Below are 20,396 nucleotides of genomic sequence, written 5' to 3' on the forward strand. Positions count from 1 at the left end.
CTGGAGGAACTGTGGGTTGGGAGGCTGAGACATGCATTGTCAAGGGGGAAGACAAGGCATTCAGATTTCACAGCAGGGTTAAGATAAGCCTATTAAACAAATATCATTTCTCCAAAGCCACTGCCTCATTATTAGGAACATTAATGACATCCTTTGAAGTTGCTTAGGCTTCTTTTCTGGGAGAGCATAGCTGGAACAGTCAATTCAAGTTTCAGAATGGTGTGAAAAAAAATGAGTCTGCAGAATGCACAGATCACTATTTGCCGGTAATAATCTGTGTAGGAGAAACCAGAGGGTCAAGTGGCGGTACTCTGATAACAGGGTAGAGTCCCGCGGTCTGGTGCACTGCGCATCAGGCTATCCCTCACCGGAAGAGCATCAGTGAGGTTGTCCCTTGGAGCCATTGAAGCCACAAGAAGATGAGCTATGAGCCTTCCCACCCCTTTGCAGGATGGGAGCAGTTAATAGTTTACATCAAGACAAGAAGGGCTCGTCTGCTAGGAAGCTGAGTTCAGCAAGAATAAAGCCCCAGTACTGTAACACGGATGACAGAGAACCCAGATGACTGCATCTCCAAACTGCACTGCCCTCCACCAGGGCTCAGAGTCCTAGGCTGCTGCCTCTCCTCGATATTGCTGGAGACTCATTTTCTCATCTGCAGCTTGAGCCCGATACCAGTCACTGGGTTTTATGTTATTCGTGCTGCCTTAGTGTTTCATATCCAGCTCACATGGAGAATTTACATGTAACATTTCCTCACTTGCTTACAAAGATGAAAGGGTGGGTGGTGGATGGATGGATGGATGGAATAAATGATTGATCCTCCTCCATCTCAATAATACAGCATCCATTCCAAGTCAGTATTTTTCAATTGATTCATTAATGAACATAGAATTAATTTTTAATTCTCAGAAAATCACAAGAACTGATATTAAGACACCTTCCTTTCTGATTCCTTCGTCTAAGACATTTTTAATTTTAGAAAATTGTTGGTGGGTAATATTTTTAAATATAGGAACTGGATGGCATGGGATACTGTTTGCCACTAATAAGTCATTTCTAGCAGTCATAGGAAAACAATAGGTCGCTCGTCTTAGGAGGGTCAGGAATTCTAGCAGGAGAGGTGGCCCAGTTTCCTAACAAAGAGGGCACAGCGGCTTCCAGCTCCCCTCGAACACACCTGTACTGGACAACAGCTCTCTCTGGGAGGATAGAGTGGTAGTAAGTGCCTGAAAGGGTGTTCCGTCCTAGAGATGAGGCCAAGGGGTCATCACCCAATGGAGAAATGTATACAACATTGGGCAGTGGGTGTGGCTCTGTGGCCTTAAGACTCTAAAAAACCCCAGGTCCAAGACCAGAGCATCACTAGGGTGCTTGGGAAGCCTGGGTCCTGTAGGTGGTGTCTCATTCAGCCACAAGGAAAGGTGAATTAATTATATTCACCATGCAAAGTGTAAAACGAAGAGAACAAGAGAGGCACAGAGGGGGAAACTAATTAACGTTCTGTTTCTTTTAGTATTTATAGAGAACAAAGCTTTCTCCCAGAGAACCAAGAGCCCAGTGGATTTAGTACCTCAGCAGGGATCCTGACTCCCAGCTGATAGCACTTGGCCATTGCCAACAAGCAGATCTGAGATGCAAATTTCCAGGGGTGGGGGCATTGGTGACTACTAAAATGGGAACCTAGACATTGCTAAATTTCAAAGCAAATCCAAATGAATGAAACAAAAAACAAATCATAAAATCAGCTTACCACCCTTTTTTTATTTTGTTTTTCTGTGTCTTTAGCCGCCTTGTAGTGACTGGGGTGCCATTTCAGCCACGGCGACATAGCTCCACACCTGTGTCACCCTTCATGCCATGCATCCTCAGGGGCTTTGCGATGCAGACAGAGCAGGGTTGCAGGACAGGCCCAGCTCACGCAGTTCCTTAAGACTCAGCCTTTAGGTAGCACAACGGCAGCCGTTCAGAACCACTACAGCTGAAATCCCTGATTAATGCGTAGTCTGGATTTCCCAACATCCCCACCCTTTCTCACATATCTCTACTATTTATACATTAAGTCGATCTGATATCTTTCCTTTTAAGTAACTTTCAGCATTGTGATTCCACAAAAGCCTTCCCAGCTCATGAAACAACTTCAAGGGGTTCAGCATTTTAGGGAGTGAACCCATAGAAGATGAAATTCCTAGTTGAGTAGCCTTAATTGAACATGTGTGCCTCGAACATTTTTAGTAGGTAACATTTCTGCAATTTATATTAGTCTAATTTACTAGTCATCACACATTAAAACAGAGCCTCTTTAGGCTTGTTCTGGCCAAATTTTGACGTTAATTTTTCTAGTGCAACTTGATGGACTTTGTTCAAGAAATTTAAATGACAAATGAGTTGAACACAAATAGCCTTTGTGTAGTTACTTCTTGGTTCATGGGGGATGAAAAGCAATTATATAATAATTTTAACCTCCCTTTTTGTTACTGAGCGCTTATGTGAAACAACTCCATCCTACCATGACGGGAAGGCTGAGGCTTTGCCCTCTGACTGCCTTCTAGATAATTTAACTGGAAGACTAAAAGCACACACAGTAGAAGTACCTAGAGTTATCTACACAGTACCATTGCTTATGCCCTGTTTCCTTTCTCTCCTCCTCTTTTCTCCTGATATGTATCCGCTTTAAAGTGCCAATCAATGGTAAGTTCCCCAAATTGCCCCTTGGAGAAGCTGCGGAGGGAGTGTGGGGGTCGGGGGTGGGGTGGAGAGCGTCTCACCCTTAGTAGACTTGACAGAGCCAGTGTGCTGCCCCCTGCTGGCCTGCATGCTTGCTGTCGTAGAACATTTCTACGCGTGAGGCGTTGGTCCACGGTGTTTCATTAAAGCTTTCTGACCCTAGAGCATGCAAAGTGACTCATCCGAACATTATTCCCAAGCCAGGTTCCCTCTTATTGTTTTTTTCCTCTCTCGCCTTTGATTTCCTGTGCCGAGTGCCCATCCGCATTGCTAGCTTTATATGCCGAACCATTCTGTGCACTTTTCTTTTGCTCACAGAACATTTGTAGAGTTTATTCACTTCATCACTCAAATTAACCAGCTGACATTTGGACGTGTACAAGCCTGGCTTTTCACCAGGTCTTGATGAAGTTTCAGATTGAAACTTTTACCAACTTTAAAAGTGAAACGCTAAAAGGCTCCCGCCGATGAACTTTGCAGAAGCAATATCTCGTTTGGACTGCTTTGTAAGAGCAAAGATTCCCGCCTCATTTCTAGCGGTATTGCCAATCCCATTTAAACCTACGAACCTGTGACATTTGTTTCCTGGCCGAGCCATCCCAGGGTGGAGGGATGTCAGCAGCCAGCTTGTTAGCATCCTGTGGTCCTGACTCTGCCTGCGGGTTTACCCACCTCTTCTCCTTCATCTTTCTTTCCAGACGAGACCCACACAATGGCCAGTGACACCAGCAGCCTGGTGCAGTCCCACACTTACAAGAAGCGCGAGGCTACTGACGTGCCTTACCAGACTGGGCAGCTCCACCCGGCCATCCGCGTGGCAGACCTCCTGCAACACATCACTCAGATGAAGTGTGCTGAGGGCTATGGCTTCAAGGAGGAGTATGAGGTGAGCCCGGGCTGACTGGCAGCATATTAAACAAGCCGTGTGGATCCCAGAGGTGCCAGACAAGGCCCAGATGGGGCATCCGCTGACGTTTCCCCCACTGCTCTGAGACTTACTGCCTGGTTCACATGCGTTCTGTGGGAAAGGAGAACCATTTCGCATTTTACTTCCTCATGAGAAAACATGCACTGGCCACAGGCTATCTTTCTCCTCCTCCCGCTCGATCGTTTCCCTGAAACTAAGTCCCGATGTTAAATCCAAGTTCTGTAGCTGTCTCAGGAAGCAGGTCCTCTCTTAAAGCCACTGTAGATACACCAGTAAAGTGACATTTGAAGAGCAGTCAGAAGTAAAGGGATTGGCTGTTGTCATGGCTGTAACTGCTCCCCTAGTCTCACCACCACAGAATGCACACTGCTGTCATAGTGCCCCAGGGAGCACCTGCCAGGGGATTATCTGGAACAATCATATCCTCTTACCGTATATAAAATTCAGGATTCTCCTCTTCCCCAACTTTAGTCACCAGCAAATATTGCTAGGAACTCATTCTCCAACCGGAGGGAACTTTCTGACTTCAAGAAGTTTGACTCAAAGTAACACACTGTCTATTGAGCATGTATACAGGTGCGGTGCGCAGGTGCGGTGCGCAGGGGCCGTGCGAGAAATTGGATTGCTCTTTATGTTATTAAATAAGCGTGGGGTCATTGTTGAAGAGCATGATATCTTTCACTAGAACTAGAACTACACAGGAGTGGATTTCTAAGCCTTGGGATACATTTTTAATCAATCCCTTGTCTGTAGAATCAGCTCACATTTTTGAACCTCCTAATCTGGAACCAGAGTATTGTTTCTTTACTAATTGTATCCTTACTTGTTGCATAGCAGTTTCAACAATGCTTACACCTGCGTAGCGCCCAGACAGAAATGGTTCCTCCAGTCTGTCTCAGCTTTAAGAAAGAGAGGCCTCTACTTTACCGACTCTCAGGATCTGACTGAGTACCAGTCAGCGCTTTGTGGAAAACAACACACTGTAGTTTCATAGACTGTCATCCAAGTCCCAGGCTCCACCGTCAGCACTGTGAAGTATGTGTTGATTCAAGTGATGCTCACCACACACCGATGGAAAATGACAGCGGGTATAAGGAGATAAGCAGATTTCACAAAACTTGGTGCCAAATTCTGGAGATAACACACGTGACTAATGATTTCACGCTTTTCTTATAAAATTAAAAATTTTCACATAATATATTCTGATCATGCTTTTTCCTTCCCCCAGCTCCGCTTAGATCCTCCACACCTCCTCACCCACCCAACTCTGCTCCCTTTCTCTCTTTTCTTAAAAAAAAGCAAAAACAGAAAACAAGAAATACACACATACACACACACACATATATATATATATACACACACAAAGAAAAACAAAATATATAAGCAAAAGGGCAATAAGATAAAAGTCATCCAAGCAAAGCAATATGAGACAAATACCATTGACTCTGTTTGTGTTGACCAACTATTACTGGGCATGAGGCCTACTCTTTCATGTGGTTACTGTACCCAGTGAGACCCCATTGAAAAAAACATATTTTTCCTTTGTAAGTGGTGCTAGCTATATTGATAACCTCTTGGTTAGGAGTGGGAGACCATGTCCACATCCCCTTTGTAGCCCTGGGACCCCATCTGGCTTGATGCAAGCCATACCTGTGCATGCCACCACAGTTTCTGTAGATTGGTACGTGTCTGGGAGACATGGTTTCCAGGCTGACGTTCGTCCCCTCTGGATTTACAGCCTTCCCACCTCCTCTTTGTACAGCTCCTGATGAAGACGTATCAGTTAGGACTGAATGCTCCAAAGTCTCTCACTCTCTGCATATTGTCCAGTAGGGGGTCTCTGTGTTAGTTCCCTTCTGTTGGAGGATGAAGCTTCTCCAATGTTGGCTGAGCAAGGCACTTAGGTATGAGCATAGCAGAATGTCGTTAGGAGTCATTTCACTGTTACATTCCCAGAGCAGCACATTACTGTTTGTTTTTCCTCCAGGCCCCTGGTCTATGCTGTCTCAAGCTCTTGGCTACTCTAGCAGGGTCAGATGTGGGTTTCATTTCATGGAGTGGGCCCTGACGCCAGAGAAACAGTAGTTGGTTATACCCACAACCATGGATCTAATATTAGAGTGTTAGACTCATCAGTTACCTTCTCAAGCCTGTGCGTATCAAGCAATGTTCTGTATCTCACTCAGGGACACTCATGGTTCTTCCCTTGGACCCCAGGGATGCTTTGCCTTAGGCTGAGCTCTCTGTCCTGCTTGGTTACCAATGACCCACTGGTCAACAGCAGCTGAACCACAGTTGCTCTGAAGCATAGGCCCCGTGGTGCAAAAGCAGACAGAGACATGTTGTGCCCAGCCAAGCATCCACCACCTGGCGTGGCGCCGGTGATCTGAGATCAGAAGACTGCAAAGCCACGGGAACCTGTCTCAACGGTGTCCCTGGAGTTTTGTTTCGTTCCAGAACATTTTCAGATGAAGCTCTGAATTTCAGCAGCCCTGGAATCCTTAGATTTACCCTTAGCAGTTCAATGCATAATTCAGTGACATTGACAGCCTTTGCATAGTGCCTCACGCGCTTTTAAAGGGTATCTTAGGAATTAATGGGATTAAGAGTAAGACTTCCAAAAGCATTAATATCTTATGAAAGACAAAATTAGGTTATTGAGAAAATATAAGCCTAATGAATAGAGATGATGTCTTAGTTCTAGCCAATTCTCCACACGCAGATATTGCTCGAATGTTTATTACAGATGTGAATGTCAGAGAGATTAGTTATAGGCTCAAGGAACAATTCATGAAGCAGCTGCGTCCAATTTTTCATGGACTATTTAGAAATGCCACCTTGTGACTTCAATGCATAACTGAGTGTATGCAAGATTATTCTCCACTCAAGTCTCCCAAAGACATTAGAACTCAGGTGCAAACTACGGTATCTCACGCTCACTTTAAACATTCTCTGATTGACAATTCATTGAGATCTGTTATACCTTAAAATGCTGTTTGTTGATGAAGTTGAAGAAACAAACAAACAAAAAATGAAACCTTCCTCTTTCATTCAGCCCATCCAGTGATCAAGGAAGACGGTTTTAAAGCAAATATTCTGAATCGCAAAATAAATAATAATTGTAATGATAAAGGAGAAAAGAAAATGTGAAAATAATATATATATGAATATGTGTGTGTGAGAGAGAGAGAGAGAGAGAGAGAGAGAGAGAGAGAGAAGCAAAGGGAAAGGAGCTACCAAGCAAATATAAAATGGAAAATTCCATTAGCAATAATCCCATCACCCAGTACCTCACCCCTTACCCCCATCTGTCATATATAGATTATGCTAGAATTGGTCTGGAGCAAAGGTAGATGAAGCTATGCAATTTCACAGGACAGATACTTTCTACATTAGCATCTCTCATGAAGCCTGAGGTCATGAAACATCCCTTAGTTTGTTTCCATCACCCAGTTACTTGAGTTTTTGTGGCTGAGTCTACCTGTGAGTAAAACCAAGCTCCAGGAAATTGAGACTTGAGTGAGTAACCCCACTCTGCAGATATCCTTGTTCTGTCTCCCACGAGCTCAGGCAGTCTTCATCCTCGTGTGGGCAAGAGCAGTCTTCAAATGGCTGCTTCTTTAAATGCCGTTGGTGCTCTGTGCCAACTTGGCACAGGCTAGAGTCATCACAGAGAAGGAAACCTCAATTAAGAAAACGCTTCCACAGATTAGGTTGTGGGCAAGCCTGTAAGATAGTGTCTTAAACTTCGTGGGTGGGGCCATCCCTGGGCTGCTGGTCCTGGGTTCTATAAGAAAGCAGGCCGAGCAAGCTACAAGGAGTAAACGAGTGAGCAGCTCCCCTCCATGGCCTCTGCACCAGCTCCCGCCCCCAGGATCCTGCCTGTTTGAGTTCTTGGTCTGGCTTCCTTCCATGATGAACAGTGATGTCAAAGCATGAGTCAAATGAACCCTCCCCAAGTTGCTTTAGGTCATGGTGATTGCCACAGCAATAGTGAGTCTGACGGAGATAGCTAGACTTAGAGCTGTAACAGGATTTAGCCCTCGCACGCGTGCCTTGAGCTCTCTGTGGGTTTCCTAAGAATCTCGAACAAGTTGTCTAGCCTCTACAGTCCTCAGTTTATTCACCCATAAAATGAAGTTATTGCAACACCAGCCTTACTTTGTTGCGTGAAGATTTAGTCACATAATATATCGTAAGGACTAAAATTTTATCTAGCATACAGTAAACATTCATTTGAAGTGTTAGCGGGGTTAAGGATAAATCACTTTAATAACAGGGTCCAAGAGGAAGGCACACTGTGTTCTTTGTTCAGAAGTTGTATTATAGTAAGGTTTTAGCCCATCTCTGTCAGGTTTTTCAAACATTTTTGTTGGCATGTTTCCATTTACATAGTGGTGCAAGATACACTCATTCAAATATGTCTGTGCATTGACAACAGTTACCCCTTGTATCCTTTTCTTTGTCTGTCTTCTGCCTTTCACTAGTCCCTGTCATTTCTCCAGATGATCATGTTTCACTTTCATACATACATATATGTATATATATATGAAAGTAGAAATATATATTATAAACACATACATGTGTATATGTATACATATATAGGATCCACATACAAAGAGACAACATGAGATACTTGTGTTTCAGAATCTGGCTTATTTCACTTAACACGATGACCTCCAATTCTATCCTGGCATCTTCCTACAAGTGGCATAACTTCGTTTTTCTCCATGGCTTAATAAAACTCCTTGTGTTCCCAGGCTACATTTTTATCTAGTGAGTTGCTGGTGAACACCTAGACCGATTCCTTAACTCAGCCGCTGTGAACAGTACAGCCATGCAGGATCTCTGCAGTATGCTGGCTTTGAGTCCTTCTGGTATATTCTCGGGAGTAAGGTGATATAACTGGATTATATGGTGTTTTCTATTTTTAGGTTTTTTTTGAGATACCTCCATACAGATTTCCACAGTGGCTAGACAGAGTGACATCTGTGTACAATAGTTTCCTTTCCCAGAAACTCACCAGCTTGTCTCATCTGTTTCTTAGTGACAACCTTTTCTGCTGTGATGAGAGGAAAACTTTGTATCATTTTTTCCTCTTGTTTTCTTTTTGAGATTATTGTTATAATTGCATCCTTTCCTCCCATCAAACTCTCTCATATACCACTCCTTGCTTTCTTTCAAATCCATGACCTCATTTTGTTTTATATTAATTGTTGTTACATGCATATGTGTATTATGCATGCAAATACATTCCTAAATACAACCTGCCCAGTCTGTATAATGTTATCATATGCATGTTTTCAGGGCTGACCATTTGGCATTGGTCTATCCACTGATGATCTCTTTCCCAGGAAGTCTGTTTCTCCCACGGCATCCCTTAGTTGCCTGTAGATCTTCGTGTAGGGTTGAGGCTTTGTGGACCCCCCCCGCCCCCCATCTACTTTAGAATATCTATTGGTATAAACCTTGAACAGTCCTCCTTGTGAAACTGCAGGTGTAGTTTCTGACACTATTCAGACACACAACCCCACAGCAAACTCCCCGGTTCTTACACTCTTTCCCCCCTATTCTTCTATGGTGTTGTCTGAGCCTTGGGCATGTGAGTTATAGCAAAGACAGACCCATTGAGAAATGGCTTCACAGCTCCACACGTCAGTTAGCTGTGGAAAGCTCCCTCTAGTGTGACCATCTCTGACACCTCTTCCATTTAAATGTCAGAGAAGCAGAGTGGGCCAGGACCTGGCACACTGAGACCGAGTACAGAACTTTGCAGAAAGGTGACTAAATACGTTGCTGAATCCACATCGTTAGATGACTTCCTCACCCTATGTCCATACTTTCAAAAATTCCGACTAAAATGTAACCTGAAAATAAAAAGTCGTGGGATCGATTCTGTGGATTAAGGCTGTAAAATCCAAGAATGCATGCTACACCTCTTACTGCTAAGATAATGTTTTTTATTTTTACATCTGTGAAAATTCCTAAGCAATGTTATTGATTATAGACCACAGAAGTCTTCTTCTGAAAGAAAGAGGGAAAGAGAAAGTGGGTGGAGGGTCACATTACTGTCTTTGGCGAAGTAAGATTGCAGGGAGGTTAATGTGGTGAGTTATCCACCGCCAGTGATACTCAGGGGAACCCCGATCGCCCCACCCTCTTAGCGAAGTAAGATTGCAGGGAGGTTAATGTGGTGAGTTATCCACCACCAATGATACTCAGGGAACTCCTGGATTGCCCCACCATCTGTAAATTCACAGTATGGTGACAGAGCTGGGATAGAACTACTGCACATCTAATAGAAAACTACATGACACAGTGTAGGGGTGAGCCCCACAAAACTTCATGACCATAAGGGCGGAGATAAGGAAATTAGCACAGGTGAAGATAAAAGAAAGCCCTCTTTGGAAGTCTGCCACGCTTCTGATTCCCAACTTGTGTAATTCTTTCTTTCTTTCTTTCTCTGGTAAATAAAAATATTGTATTCCCTATTGCATAGACCTTCATCTTTAATACAGACAAATGTATAGGGTCCTGTGAAGGACTTGGGAATACCTGATCCAACCTAGGACGAGAGTGACTCATCTCTAAACCATGAGTAGGAGTTGTCACAATGGATGGAGAGAAGAATACCCCACATAGACACAAAGCAAGAGAACAGGAGTGTTCTGGATGCATGGCCCCAGCCCTCATGCCCGAGTCACAGTAGGTATTAAATGACAAGTTCTGAGGGTTATGATCACAAAGGGTTTAGTGTGTCATCCTATGTGAGACGTTGAAAGGTCATGTTGCTCCGGAAACAGCAGGAGGCAAGAAACACTTCAGAAACCAGGACTGTCCCTCCTGTGTGGAGACAGACACCTATTTCACAGAAGCAGCTTGCTTTTTAAGTTTTTTCTCAAAACTCCAGAAAGCAAACGAGGAAAGGAAAATGCATTTCCTGAGGAAGTATTCCAACTGTCCTAGAATGTTTGGCCTCTGAACCCACTGGAGCATAGACAGAAACATCCCCAGGGACGAACACTACAGAAACCTCGGCAGCTGCCTTACTCAGCCTGCCTCAGACGGTTGGTCTTTCTGCTTTTCTCCAATCTTCAAGGAAACCTCAGCCATGTGCTTTGTTCAAGATCCTTGGAACAGTGGGTTTCTCCCTGCTCCTCTGTTTCCAGTCAGTTCTCTGGGCTTTCCAAGTCAGCAATGTCTGATAATTGCTCTAAACCCAGGAAGGGTTCGTTAGCAATCAAGTAGCCAGCAGAAGTTATGTCCAAATGAGAGGGAAACACACTGGGAGTTGGAGGGGGGCAGAGTGGGGGACAGAGCTGTTCTCAGTGCAGGTTCTACATTTGATTTTGTTCCAACAAGATAGTTACATGGCACATCTCACCAGGGAGACGTAACAATGTGACTCGAGAGAAACTCGGGATGAATCCCAGGGAAGCAGTAAGCTTGTTCATTTGAACAGACCATGATGGTGTATTGTCAGCAACAAGTGGCTCGGACCTCAGGGGGTAGGTTTCCGGAGAGGGTGGGCAGACCATGGTGGTGTATTGTCAGCAGCAAGTGGCTCCACCCTGGGGGGGGGTTCCAAAGACGGTGTGTTTATGTTGCCAGGAGAAGCCAGCAGGTTCTTTCTTCAGAAGGCACAGGCAGGCCAATCAGTGCAGGCGCCCAGGGGGAAGTGTGCAGGGTTTCCCAGAAATGGAGAAAGGGTACTGCTGCACTCCAGGATCTGTTGTGGGGCTCACCTGCCGAGCCCTAGAGACCTGGCGGCCTCTTGTTACCCGAGCATGCAAGGGAGGTTTGCCATGGCCCTGCAGCTCTGCCTTGAGCATGCGGCCCCTGTGCTAGACACGGGTGTGCTTGGCCGTGCACCCTCCTTCATGACCCAACGCGGAGAGTGACAAGAGTGCTCAGCACTGTGTTGGGAACAAAGCAAGTGTGGCCCTGTGCAGTCAGAGGGTGACCTGCTCCCCCTCTGCACTCCCGGGGGGCTTTGTTCACTGAGTTTTGTAACCAGCAGAGTCCCTTTGAGGGGCCAAGCAGGACAGTGGCCTTTGGTAGCAAGCAGCACACTACTCTCACAGAGGATGCAACGATGAATCTGTACAGTGAGATAAAGAAACAGCCCGTCCAGGTGGGACACCCTGAGCTCCACGGCCAATAGTTCACTTCACTCGGAAGCAGGAAAGTTCATTTTCCTGTGGCTAGAGCTCAGTATTACGAGAAACATAAGTAATTATTTACACCTTATCCAAAATAAATGTGTCGATACATCTCACAGTGTTTAGAAAAAGCCACTGGCATATCCCTCTTGTTTTCCTCGTATGTCTCTCTCCAGGGCACAGACGCTGGTGGTTAATTTCCTAAGTGAACATGGAGATGGTTTCTTTAGTCAGTTTAAAGTGGGAGAGTTGATGAAACGGTGTGTCAAAACACTCAGGCTGCAGTTCAGCGGATGAGTGTGTCTAAGGAACTTGGGTTTTCTTCACAGGTGCTAGCTGCTCCACTTTTAATATTTGAGTTCTCTCTCTCTCTCCCTCTCTCTCTCTCTCCCTCTCTCTCTCTCTCTCCCTCTCTCTCCCTCTCTCTCTGTCTCTCTCTGTCTCTCTCTGTCTCTCTCTCTCTCTATATATATATATACACATATAGATAGATAGATGGATAGATAGATAGATCTCCTATTTTCTAAGTAAAATAGTTGCCCTTGTTAAATGCTAGCACAATATTTTGCACGATGACCTTCCATCCTAAGGAGGAACTATCATTGAAATGCCTCCCTGTCTATCACATGCCTGGCTTTTCTTTGTTTGCCTCTCGGCTGAGAAAAGGCCATAGACGATCACTCAGCCTCTGCTCTCTGCTGACATAAAGCCAGCTTCTCACCTTCAGATGCTCCAAGCTGGGGTATGGGCCCTGGGTCCTTAGAAGGCCCAGCACCAGACACCTGGCCCTGGCCCTGGCCCTGGCCCCTTGGGGTTGACTGACAAGGCGGTGTGCACAGCAGCTCTTTTGCTGGGCTCTTAGGGAGACACAGGCAGCTAGAATGCAATGCACTATGTGTGACTCAGCTGCTGGAACCCCTCACTCCGTGACTCTTGACCATCCCAATAGGAGCACCTCCCCTCCCCCCCTCCTCCCGTCCCCCCTCTCTCCGCCCCCTCCCCCTCTCCTCTCCTCCTCCCCTCCTTCTCAGCCCACACACTGCTCAGATGTGCCTTTTAGTTCCCGTTTCATGGTCTCTGGCACCAGCTGAGTCCATTAATTGCCACAATCTGGGCAGGTTGTTTTCTGTCCCACAGGATGATAAACACACAGAACAAGACCACTGAAGGCTCGGGGGCGGGGGCGGGGGCGGGGGCGGGGGCGGGGGTGTTGCTGGTGAGCCCCATAGGTACTTTAGGAACTGTAACAGCTGCGCCTCCAGTGGCGGAAGCAGCCAAGTGATTTTTTTTTTTGACATGTTCTTTTTTTTTAACGACTCTGTCGTTGGTGAGCCAGGTCTATAAGGAAATGATAAAAATTTCTCTCTGAAATTTCGAGATTGCCTCCAGCTCTTTGGGCAAGTTAGTTGTATGTGTGTATTTGCCGATATGTTCTTATTGGATAAGAAAAAAAAAGTGTGTGTTCTGCTCCCTGCTTGTGGTTTGGTTTGTGAGCTCCCAGCTGCTCCATTTGCTGTGCCCGTCCGTGGCCACACTTCCCTGCTGTGATGGTAGTGGACTCTTTATCTTTCTGGAATGTAAGCCCAAATGCATATTTTCCGCTATTAAAAAAAATCTACCTTTTTCCAAGTTATGTGTCTTTGTTGAGTTTTGAGTGTGTGTGTATTTGTATCTATGTGTGTATATGTGTGCGTGTCTATGTATATGTGTGTGTCTATGTATATATGTGTGTGTCCTCTCCCACACATATGTATGTGTGTGTGTGTGTGCTTACATGCATGTGTCTCTGTGTGTGTGCTCTCCCACATGTGTGTATGTATGTATGTATGTATGTATGTATGTATGTGTGTGTGTGGATTTGGGGGCCACAGGAGGACTATCACTCTTCACCTTACTCCTTTGGGACAGGGTCTCACAGGAAACCTGGGACGAGGCTGGCAGCCAGCCACCCTCAGTGGCCCTCTTCTCCCCACCCCAACATGGCTGGGGTTACAGCCACACCCTGCTTGTCATGCGGGTCCTCGGGACTTGAACTCAGGTCTTAAAGCTTGCTCAGCAGGTGTTCTCACGATTCTGAGAAAGGCAATAGAGAGAACCGGTTTCTTTGCATGTGCTTGGTGGGGTTTTTAATCAAGGTGCTGCGTGCAAGTGTTTGTTTTCTTTATCGCCCGCTGTTCGTCTTGCCTTCAGAGTCTCTGGTCTCTGCTGATTTGAACTGCTGTTCCTTTGGCCCCAGCCTCTCCTGACGTCAGGCAGGAGCCCCAGCTTGAGGCGATTAGGTTAGACATTGCTACTTCCCCGGGCTTTGGCCTTGTTCCGATGATAATTCGACAGTCCGTGGCGGTTAACATTTTCTAGTTTCTGTGAAGCACTTCTAGGCAACTGTCTGGTTTCCATTTGGAAGATGGTTCTTAGAAATTTCCTCATCCTACCTGAGAGAAATTACGCAATTTCCCCACTCGTTTGCAGGCTTTTAGTGTGAGATGCCACTAGCCACAAGCCACATCTTCACAGAGGCCACCACCTGGAAGGGGCTGTCAGCATCTGTTAGTCCTCCAGTCGTCCATGCCTTTGATTAACTTGACGGCGTCACCACCCGCTCACAGGGTCTCGGCTGCCTGGCCCCACTGTCCCTCAACACCAGCGGGTCAGGTCAGGGGCTCTAACAGCTCCTCTCTTCACCATTGTTCAGTCTCCTCATCCTACAGCCTATCCCTCATCACTCAAGTGGGCCATAGAGTCCCCCCACTTGGTACTCAACATTTGTTCTCTCCTCTGTAGATCTGTCTCTAGACCTGTCTTCCATCGTAAGACATTTATGGACTTACACTTAACTAATGTTAGGAAACCTACGGACTCTCTCAGAAACCGGGAAGCCGTGTGGCATCCTTGGGCCTCCAGATGTGCACGCGGCTCTAGTTTTAGGCTCTGGTCTCCCCCGCAGCCACTTTCCCGCCCGTCTTCCTGCCTCAGCTCTGCTGTCCCTCTCACTGCAGCCCGCCTGTGGCTCTGCCCACCCCACCCCGGTGTGTGGTCCCTGCAGAGGGTGGCTTCCAAGTCATCTTTGCTCATCAGTCCCTTCAGACCCAGCTCAGTGAGCCCCACCCCACGTGGTCTCCCCATGAGAGACAGCAGTTCCTCCACAATCCCAGGCTCTGAGTCTTAGCAATAGTAACAGTATAATAATTGGTAGCACAATGCACTCCGTGTCACTTGATACGCTCTGTAGACATATGGCAAGTATGAAATATTACTGTCTGGTTAATTGATTTCTATGTATTTAAATACACATAGTATGTGGGGGAGGGGACGATGGTGAAGATGTGTATAACTGCCTATCAGTCCAGATCCAGAAACTACAGACTGGAGAGAGGAGTTTATTTGGGTCTTGCTGTTGAGGGATGCAGACTCAGATAGCTTTGAGCTAAAGGCCCTAAGATGACTGACAGCAGGAACTTTGTGTGGTCACTGGGTACTGAGAAAGCGCAGGGGCTACACGAAGGACAGAAAATACAGAAAGTCTAAACAGACCGCAGATGTCCACAGAGCAAGGGCCCATCTGTGTCCTCCACTGCGGATGTCAGCGCTCAGCAATGCGGGGCCCAGAGCTCACTGTCTAGGCAGCAGAAGATGCGTGTGAGTCCTGCCTGGTAATGACCTCCGGGCTTCAATTTGGAATCTCTTTCAATGTTACTTTTCCCTGAAAAAAAATCTTTTATTTTTCTCAAGTATTGAAAAAATCCAGGGAATACATAGCTCAGTTGGCAGAGTGGCTGCCTAACTTGAATTCATTTGAGCCCCAGCACCACGTAAACCCTGCAAGAGTCACGGCCCTTTCGTAGCCCTAGAAGTTGGGATGTTTTTTTTAGCCCTCGATGGCAGCCAGTATTACAGCTCTTGGCCCTAAAGACTGGGTTCTTCCTGTAACCAGGGTCTGCCATTCATTTCCTCTTTTCTTTGTAGCTTTGTATCCTCCTTCAGTCTCAACCTCTGCCATCTCCTGCCAACTCTCTCTCCTTCCATCCCCCCTTCACCATCCTGCCCTGGCCAGTCGGCTCTTAAGCTGATCAAATGCTGCTGCTTCAGCTGTCAAGCAGCTGGGTGCCTGGCCATGTTCATAGTTCAGCCTGCCAATGACCCAGCTGTGGCTACCATGGCCTCTGTCCATTCAACTGTGGCTCCTACAGCCTCTGCCTATTCAACCCTGGCTACCACAGCCTCTGTCCACCCAGCCATGGCTACCACAGCCTCTGTCCATTCAACTGTGGCTCCTACAGCCTCTGCCTATTCAACCCTGGCTACCACAGCCTATGTCCACCCAACCATGGCTACCGCTGCCTCTGTCATCACTCTACTGTCTCTGATGCTGCTTTCTTCTTGGGACCACCTCAGCACATAAAGCTGCAAGGAGGAGAGAAGACGCTAATCCTCATCAGGACTACAGAGCAGGGGTGTTTGAACAAATCCTAGCATACTTTCTTGGCACCTAATAACAGCCATGGAAGTTTATGTGTCAATCAGTCACAGTCTTGTTCCTTAAGAGCTGATCCCACAGACCCCACTGCTAGACCACTAGATGAAGATGAGGAATTCCCATTCTGACCAAGTTGTACATGTTTGAGAGGTCACCTAGAGTCTAGTACACACTTTCAAACAACCTCAAATGGGGCTGCACCTTCAGGAGTTGGGACAGTCGGCTGCAATCCTCTCAAAGATTTCTCAGTGTCCATGGAGTGGTCGGAGTAACTGGTGCTGATACAAGGGTATTCTGGCTCTCCTTTGAACTGATTGATAATTCTTTTGCTCATGGCACCCAGGGAAGCCAAACAGAGAGTCCAAGTGCTGCTAACTAGGAGGCAAACTTGCCCCATCCCCAAAATATTTGGTTACTTATGGAGAAATGAACATCAGAACTATTGTTTTCAATGAGAACTTAAAAGTAGAGATTTTAACAGCATTTGAAGGAAAGAATACTCAATATACCTTTCCCAGTATCCCAGGAAGAGGGGGTTTACCCCACTTCTCTCCCCCAAGACTAGTTTGTGGAATGACTGAGTAATTTTAAAGAATTGGAGTTCAAATGTTCAGCCCCAGCCACCGACCGCCCTGGAGAAAGGGAGTAGGGGCAGCTGGAGACAGCGCATCTGTAAACAAGTGAGCAGCAAGATTTGATGAGCTTCTGGGTAACCAAAGATGTGGATGTCCTGGAGGCATGGTGAACCCACAGGTATCACCCGAACTCATTGGCCCCTCACCGTGCCCTGTCCCTCTTCATCTGGCTGTTCATTTCTAGCCACTGTAATATCCTTTATCATATCAGATAAACTAATACTACTGTGAACCATCCTTTCTAAAGTATCCATCCTGGGGAGTGGCATGTCATGTGAACTATGTCTTGTAGTCAGTTGGTGGGTCTAGGGAAATGACAAGCTGCTGTTGTTGATGGTGGGGCAGTCTTGGGAGAATGACAACAAACAGGGTCTAACTCTTAGCTTCAGGTGAACACACAGTTGGTACCCATTGGAGAACCGTTTGGTATGGACAGACCTGCCTATCTGGGAATGCATAGAAATGTTCTGTGCTGTATTTATGTGTAGCTGAAGAACAGCCTGGGTTTTCCCAGTCCCTAGAAGAAGCAATACAGAATTATTTAGGTGTAACTTGGGCTCAGGTCCCCATGTAACCATTCAAAGGAAACTCCATCATCACAGACAGTTTGAAATCTCCTAAAGGGAACATGCACCACACAATCATTTCACAACGTAAAGGGCTTGGAAGGCGGACCCTCAGGAGTCAAGGTCTTTCTTGACTCCTGAGACCATGACGATAGCGTTGATGCATCCAATACGTACTAATTATGAGCACTGTCGAAAGGGACACTGAAAAATGCCCCGTCCATCGTGCTACTGTATTATGATTAGAGTTGATGGGACTCTCCCCAGCCATACCTCCGTCACCGTGGACTCTCAAGTCTTTGTCCTTCTCACTGTGCAAGACTCCCTCTCCCAATGGCCTGCAGACACAGACCTAAGGAAATCAGCCTTGTGTTTTGTTGATTTGACATGCGGCTTTGTGGCAGGAGAGGCGCTTTCCATACCTGTGGCTTGGGGATTGACCAAGCCACATCTCTAAGCAGCAAGCACTTCCATGATTCTTGCTCGTGATGCCAGGCCGTGCCAACTACTCCTCTCTAGACTGGTTTTCCGTTGTCTGCGAAATTCAGGAAAGCCATTCTGAAGCTGTTGGGCGGCTTAGCTTATCTGAAATGACCAGTTACAAACTCAGATTAAGTTAGGGATTTTTTGCAAGCTGTAAATTCTGTATACTGTTGCCCTGGATTGCATCCACCCAGCCTGAGAGAGGGAAAGGAAAGTAAGCAGGAGGGTTTTCTAGATTTCCTTCAAGATTCTCTTTGATTAATTAAACCTTTGTTTAATGAATCTCTGATCTCAAGGTACTTCACGCAGTACTTAAGCTTTGATGTGACGATTTAAACTATAGCCAGTTAACATGTAAGTTCTGTCTTTTCAAAGAACAATATTGTAAGACAGACAATGGACTAAGAAGACATACGTTCCACTTACATTCTGCCAACTCAAAACTCTATCATTGATCAAATCTCTCAGCTTCCATGAAGCAATTAATCCAGTACCCCGAGCACCAGTGATGTTCTTGGTGGTATGGTAGCCTCCGTGTCCCAGAGCCCCAGTATGATCAATATATTCTCATAGATAAGAAGAGGTTTACCGTGGGTGCCTCTGATTGACTGCCAGAAACCTGTGTGGTGACATGTGCCTCCATGGTCATTGTGCCTGCATAGACTGCCATGCCATGGCCTGAGGACACATCTTTGATTCTCTAGGCCCAGTTTTTATTTTATTCAGTTTCTTCATGAGCTGGTTTCTCTCCTGGTGTCTCTCTTCTCCCATTTTAACCTCTTCTTACTCTCATGTCTGACCTCTCCCCTACCTCCGGAACATTAAGAGTTCTGGGTTGTGATGACTTCATACTAGTGTTAGCATGTCATTAAGACACACCCCTGCTGTGGATTAAATGGGGCTGTGACTACAGTTCTATTAATTTTGTTTCTAAACTCCACTAGCTTAGCTTTCAAGGATGAATAATGTGACTGTATGGATGGAGTGCTTGGAAGTAATTTATTTCACATTTTAAATTGTATAAATTCAATGTCAGACATGATTCATCAGACTACAGTAAGGTTAGATTAGAGCTCATGGTGTTTTTGAACTGTCACTCGCAAAAAAAGGAGAGGGAGCACGCTTATTCTTCCAACTCCTTCTGCTGCATGTCTTGAAATATAGTAGTTGTATGTTTATGATTGAGGTATGTAATACATAGACTATCCATGTTATTCACGATTGTATTGATTTTTAAAGTTTCTTCCTTTACCTTCTACTGTTGCCCTTTAGGGAGACATGGAAAACCTTTTATCTATTTACTTCAGGGGAATTACACAAGAGATACTGTAAATTATAATGTATTCAGCATTAATTATAAATATGTAGCATATGTTTTATATATATACATATATATATTGTATTTATGTGCTTTAGGTAATTATGCATTTGAGTTCCCTGCCAATTTTATGGCCAAAATATTTTACTTGGCTGATTACTAAGTATATTTTAAGCTTACTTTTTGAAACATGAAGTGAATATACTATAAATCCAATTAGCATGATTAATTTGCCTACAGAGACTGCCTGCTTTTATTTCTTTCCCCTGTTTTAATGATGAAAAACTGTTGCAAGGGTCCAAAATAACTTAATTTGTTTTTAATGCTTTCTAAGCCCAATTTTATAGTTATTTTCCTTTATAAGCAAAACATAATGTTTGAAACATATTTAGTATATAGCAGAAAAGGACAGTTAAACGTCACAGTTTCCTGTAAGCCTGTAATAAAATAACTCATTTGGATCTTAGCACAGTTTCAAACCTTATTTTTCCTACTTATCTTTGTCATGCATACCACTAAAAGTAATTTTTGGACTAACTGACATTATTTTCTAAAGGTATTTACTGCAGGTTCACATATACTGACAGGTTACTTTCATGAAAGATTAAACCAATTCACATTTCCTTCATCGCTCCATTTAAACATCTCCCAGAATTCACTATCACTCAAGTTAGCATTCATCTGTCTTATGTTGTGTGCCTCTTTGAGGGACTGAAAACGCATCTCTTGTTAGTGTGTCTTCTCAGCACACATCATGTCTTCATGGTTGCAAGCCAATGGGAATTTCCCTTGGTGAATAATTTGCAACCTTTGCTGCCTTTTCCCAAGAGTCTGGTAGGGTGTGTGTGAGCTTCTGCGTGGCCTCCTGTGTTCCTCTCCAGTAGAAATGTGTAAAAAATCTTTCATCAATGTGTTTCCATGATGTTAAGCCACACAGATTCATGAAAAATCTGGTGCAATTTTGTTGGAATTGCAGGGGGGGCATTTATAAAACTTAGGAAACTTGGTTTCTTGGAAATAGGTAGGTTAATGAGTAATTAACTTAGCCTTTAATATGTTTCATGTCTTCATTTATTTGAAATATCTTTAGCTGTTTCAGTAAA

The 20,396-nt window shown here is 45.2% G+C and overlaps 1 protein-coding gene and 1 long non-coding RNA gene across 13 annotated transcripts in view; one reads left to right on the plus strand and one right to left on the minus strand.

The window, feature by feature from the left end:
• Ptprm (protein tyrosine phosphatase receptor type M) overlaps nt 1–20,396 on the plus strand; it is a 649,476-nt gene that overhangs the window by 517,501 nt on the left and 111,579 nt on the right. For 6 of the 12 annotated variants that reach the window (XM_040752893.1, XM_040752897.1, XM_040752899.1 and 3 more), the window contains 2 exons: nt 2,680–2,691; nt 3,426–3,613. In XM_040752893.1, the coding sequence (XP_040608827.1) occupies nt 2,680–2,691; nt 3,426–3,613 (200 nt within the window). The remainder of the gene's footprint in view (nt 1–2,679; nt 2,692–3,425; nt 3,614–20,396) is intronic. The other 6 variants (XM_040752894.1, XM_040752898.1, XM_040752895.1 and 3 more) reach the window with 1 other exon arrangement.
• Nucleotides 15,155–18,953, minus strand: LOC121142710. Its single transcript, XR_005879748.1, has 3 exons — nt 18,565–18,953; nt 17,766–18,077; nt 15,155–15,517 (listed from the first exon to the last, which is right to left on the minus strand). It is a non-coding gene; the product is annotated as an uncharacterized LOC121142710 (long non-coding RNA).

Source organism: Mesocricetus auratus, unplaced genomic scaffold, assembly GCF_017639785.1.
Source record: "Mesocricetus auratus isolate SY011 unplaced genomic scaffold, BCM_Maur_2.0 Super-Scaffold_100010, whole genome shotgun sequence".
Classification (NCBI taxonomy): domain Eukaryota; kingdom Metazoa; phylum Chordata; class Mammalia; order Rodentia; family Cricetidae; genus Mesocricetus; species Mesocricetus auratus.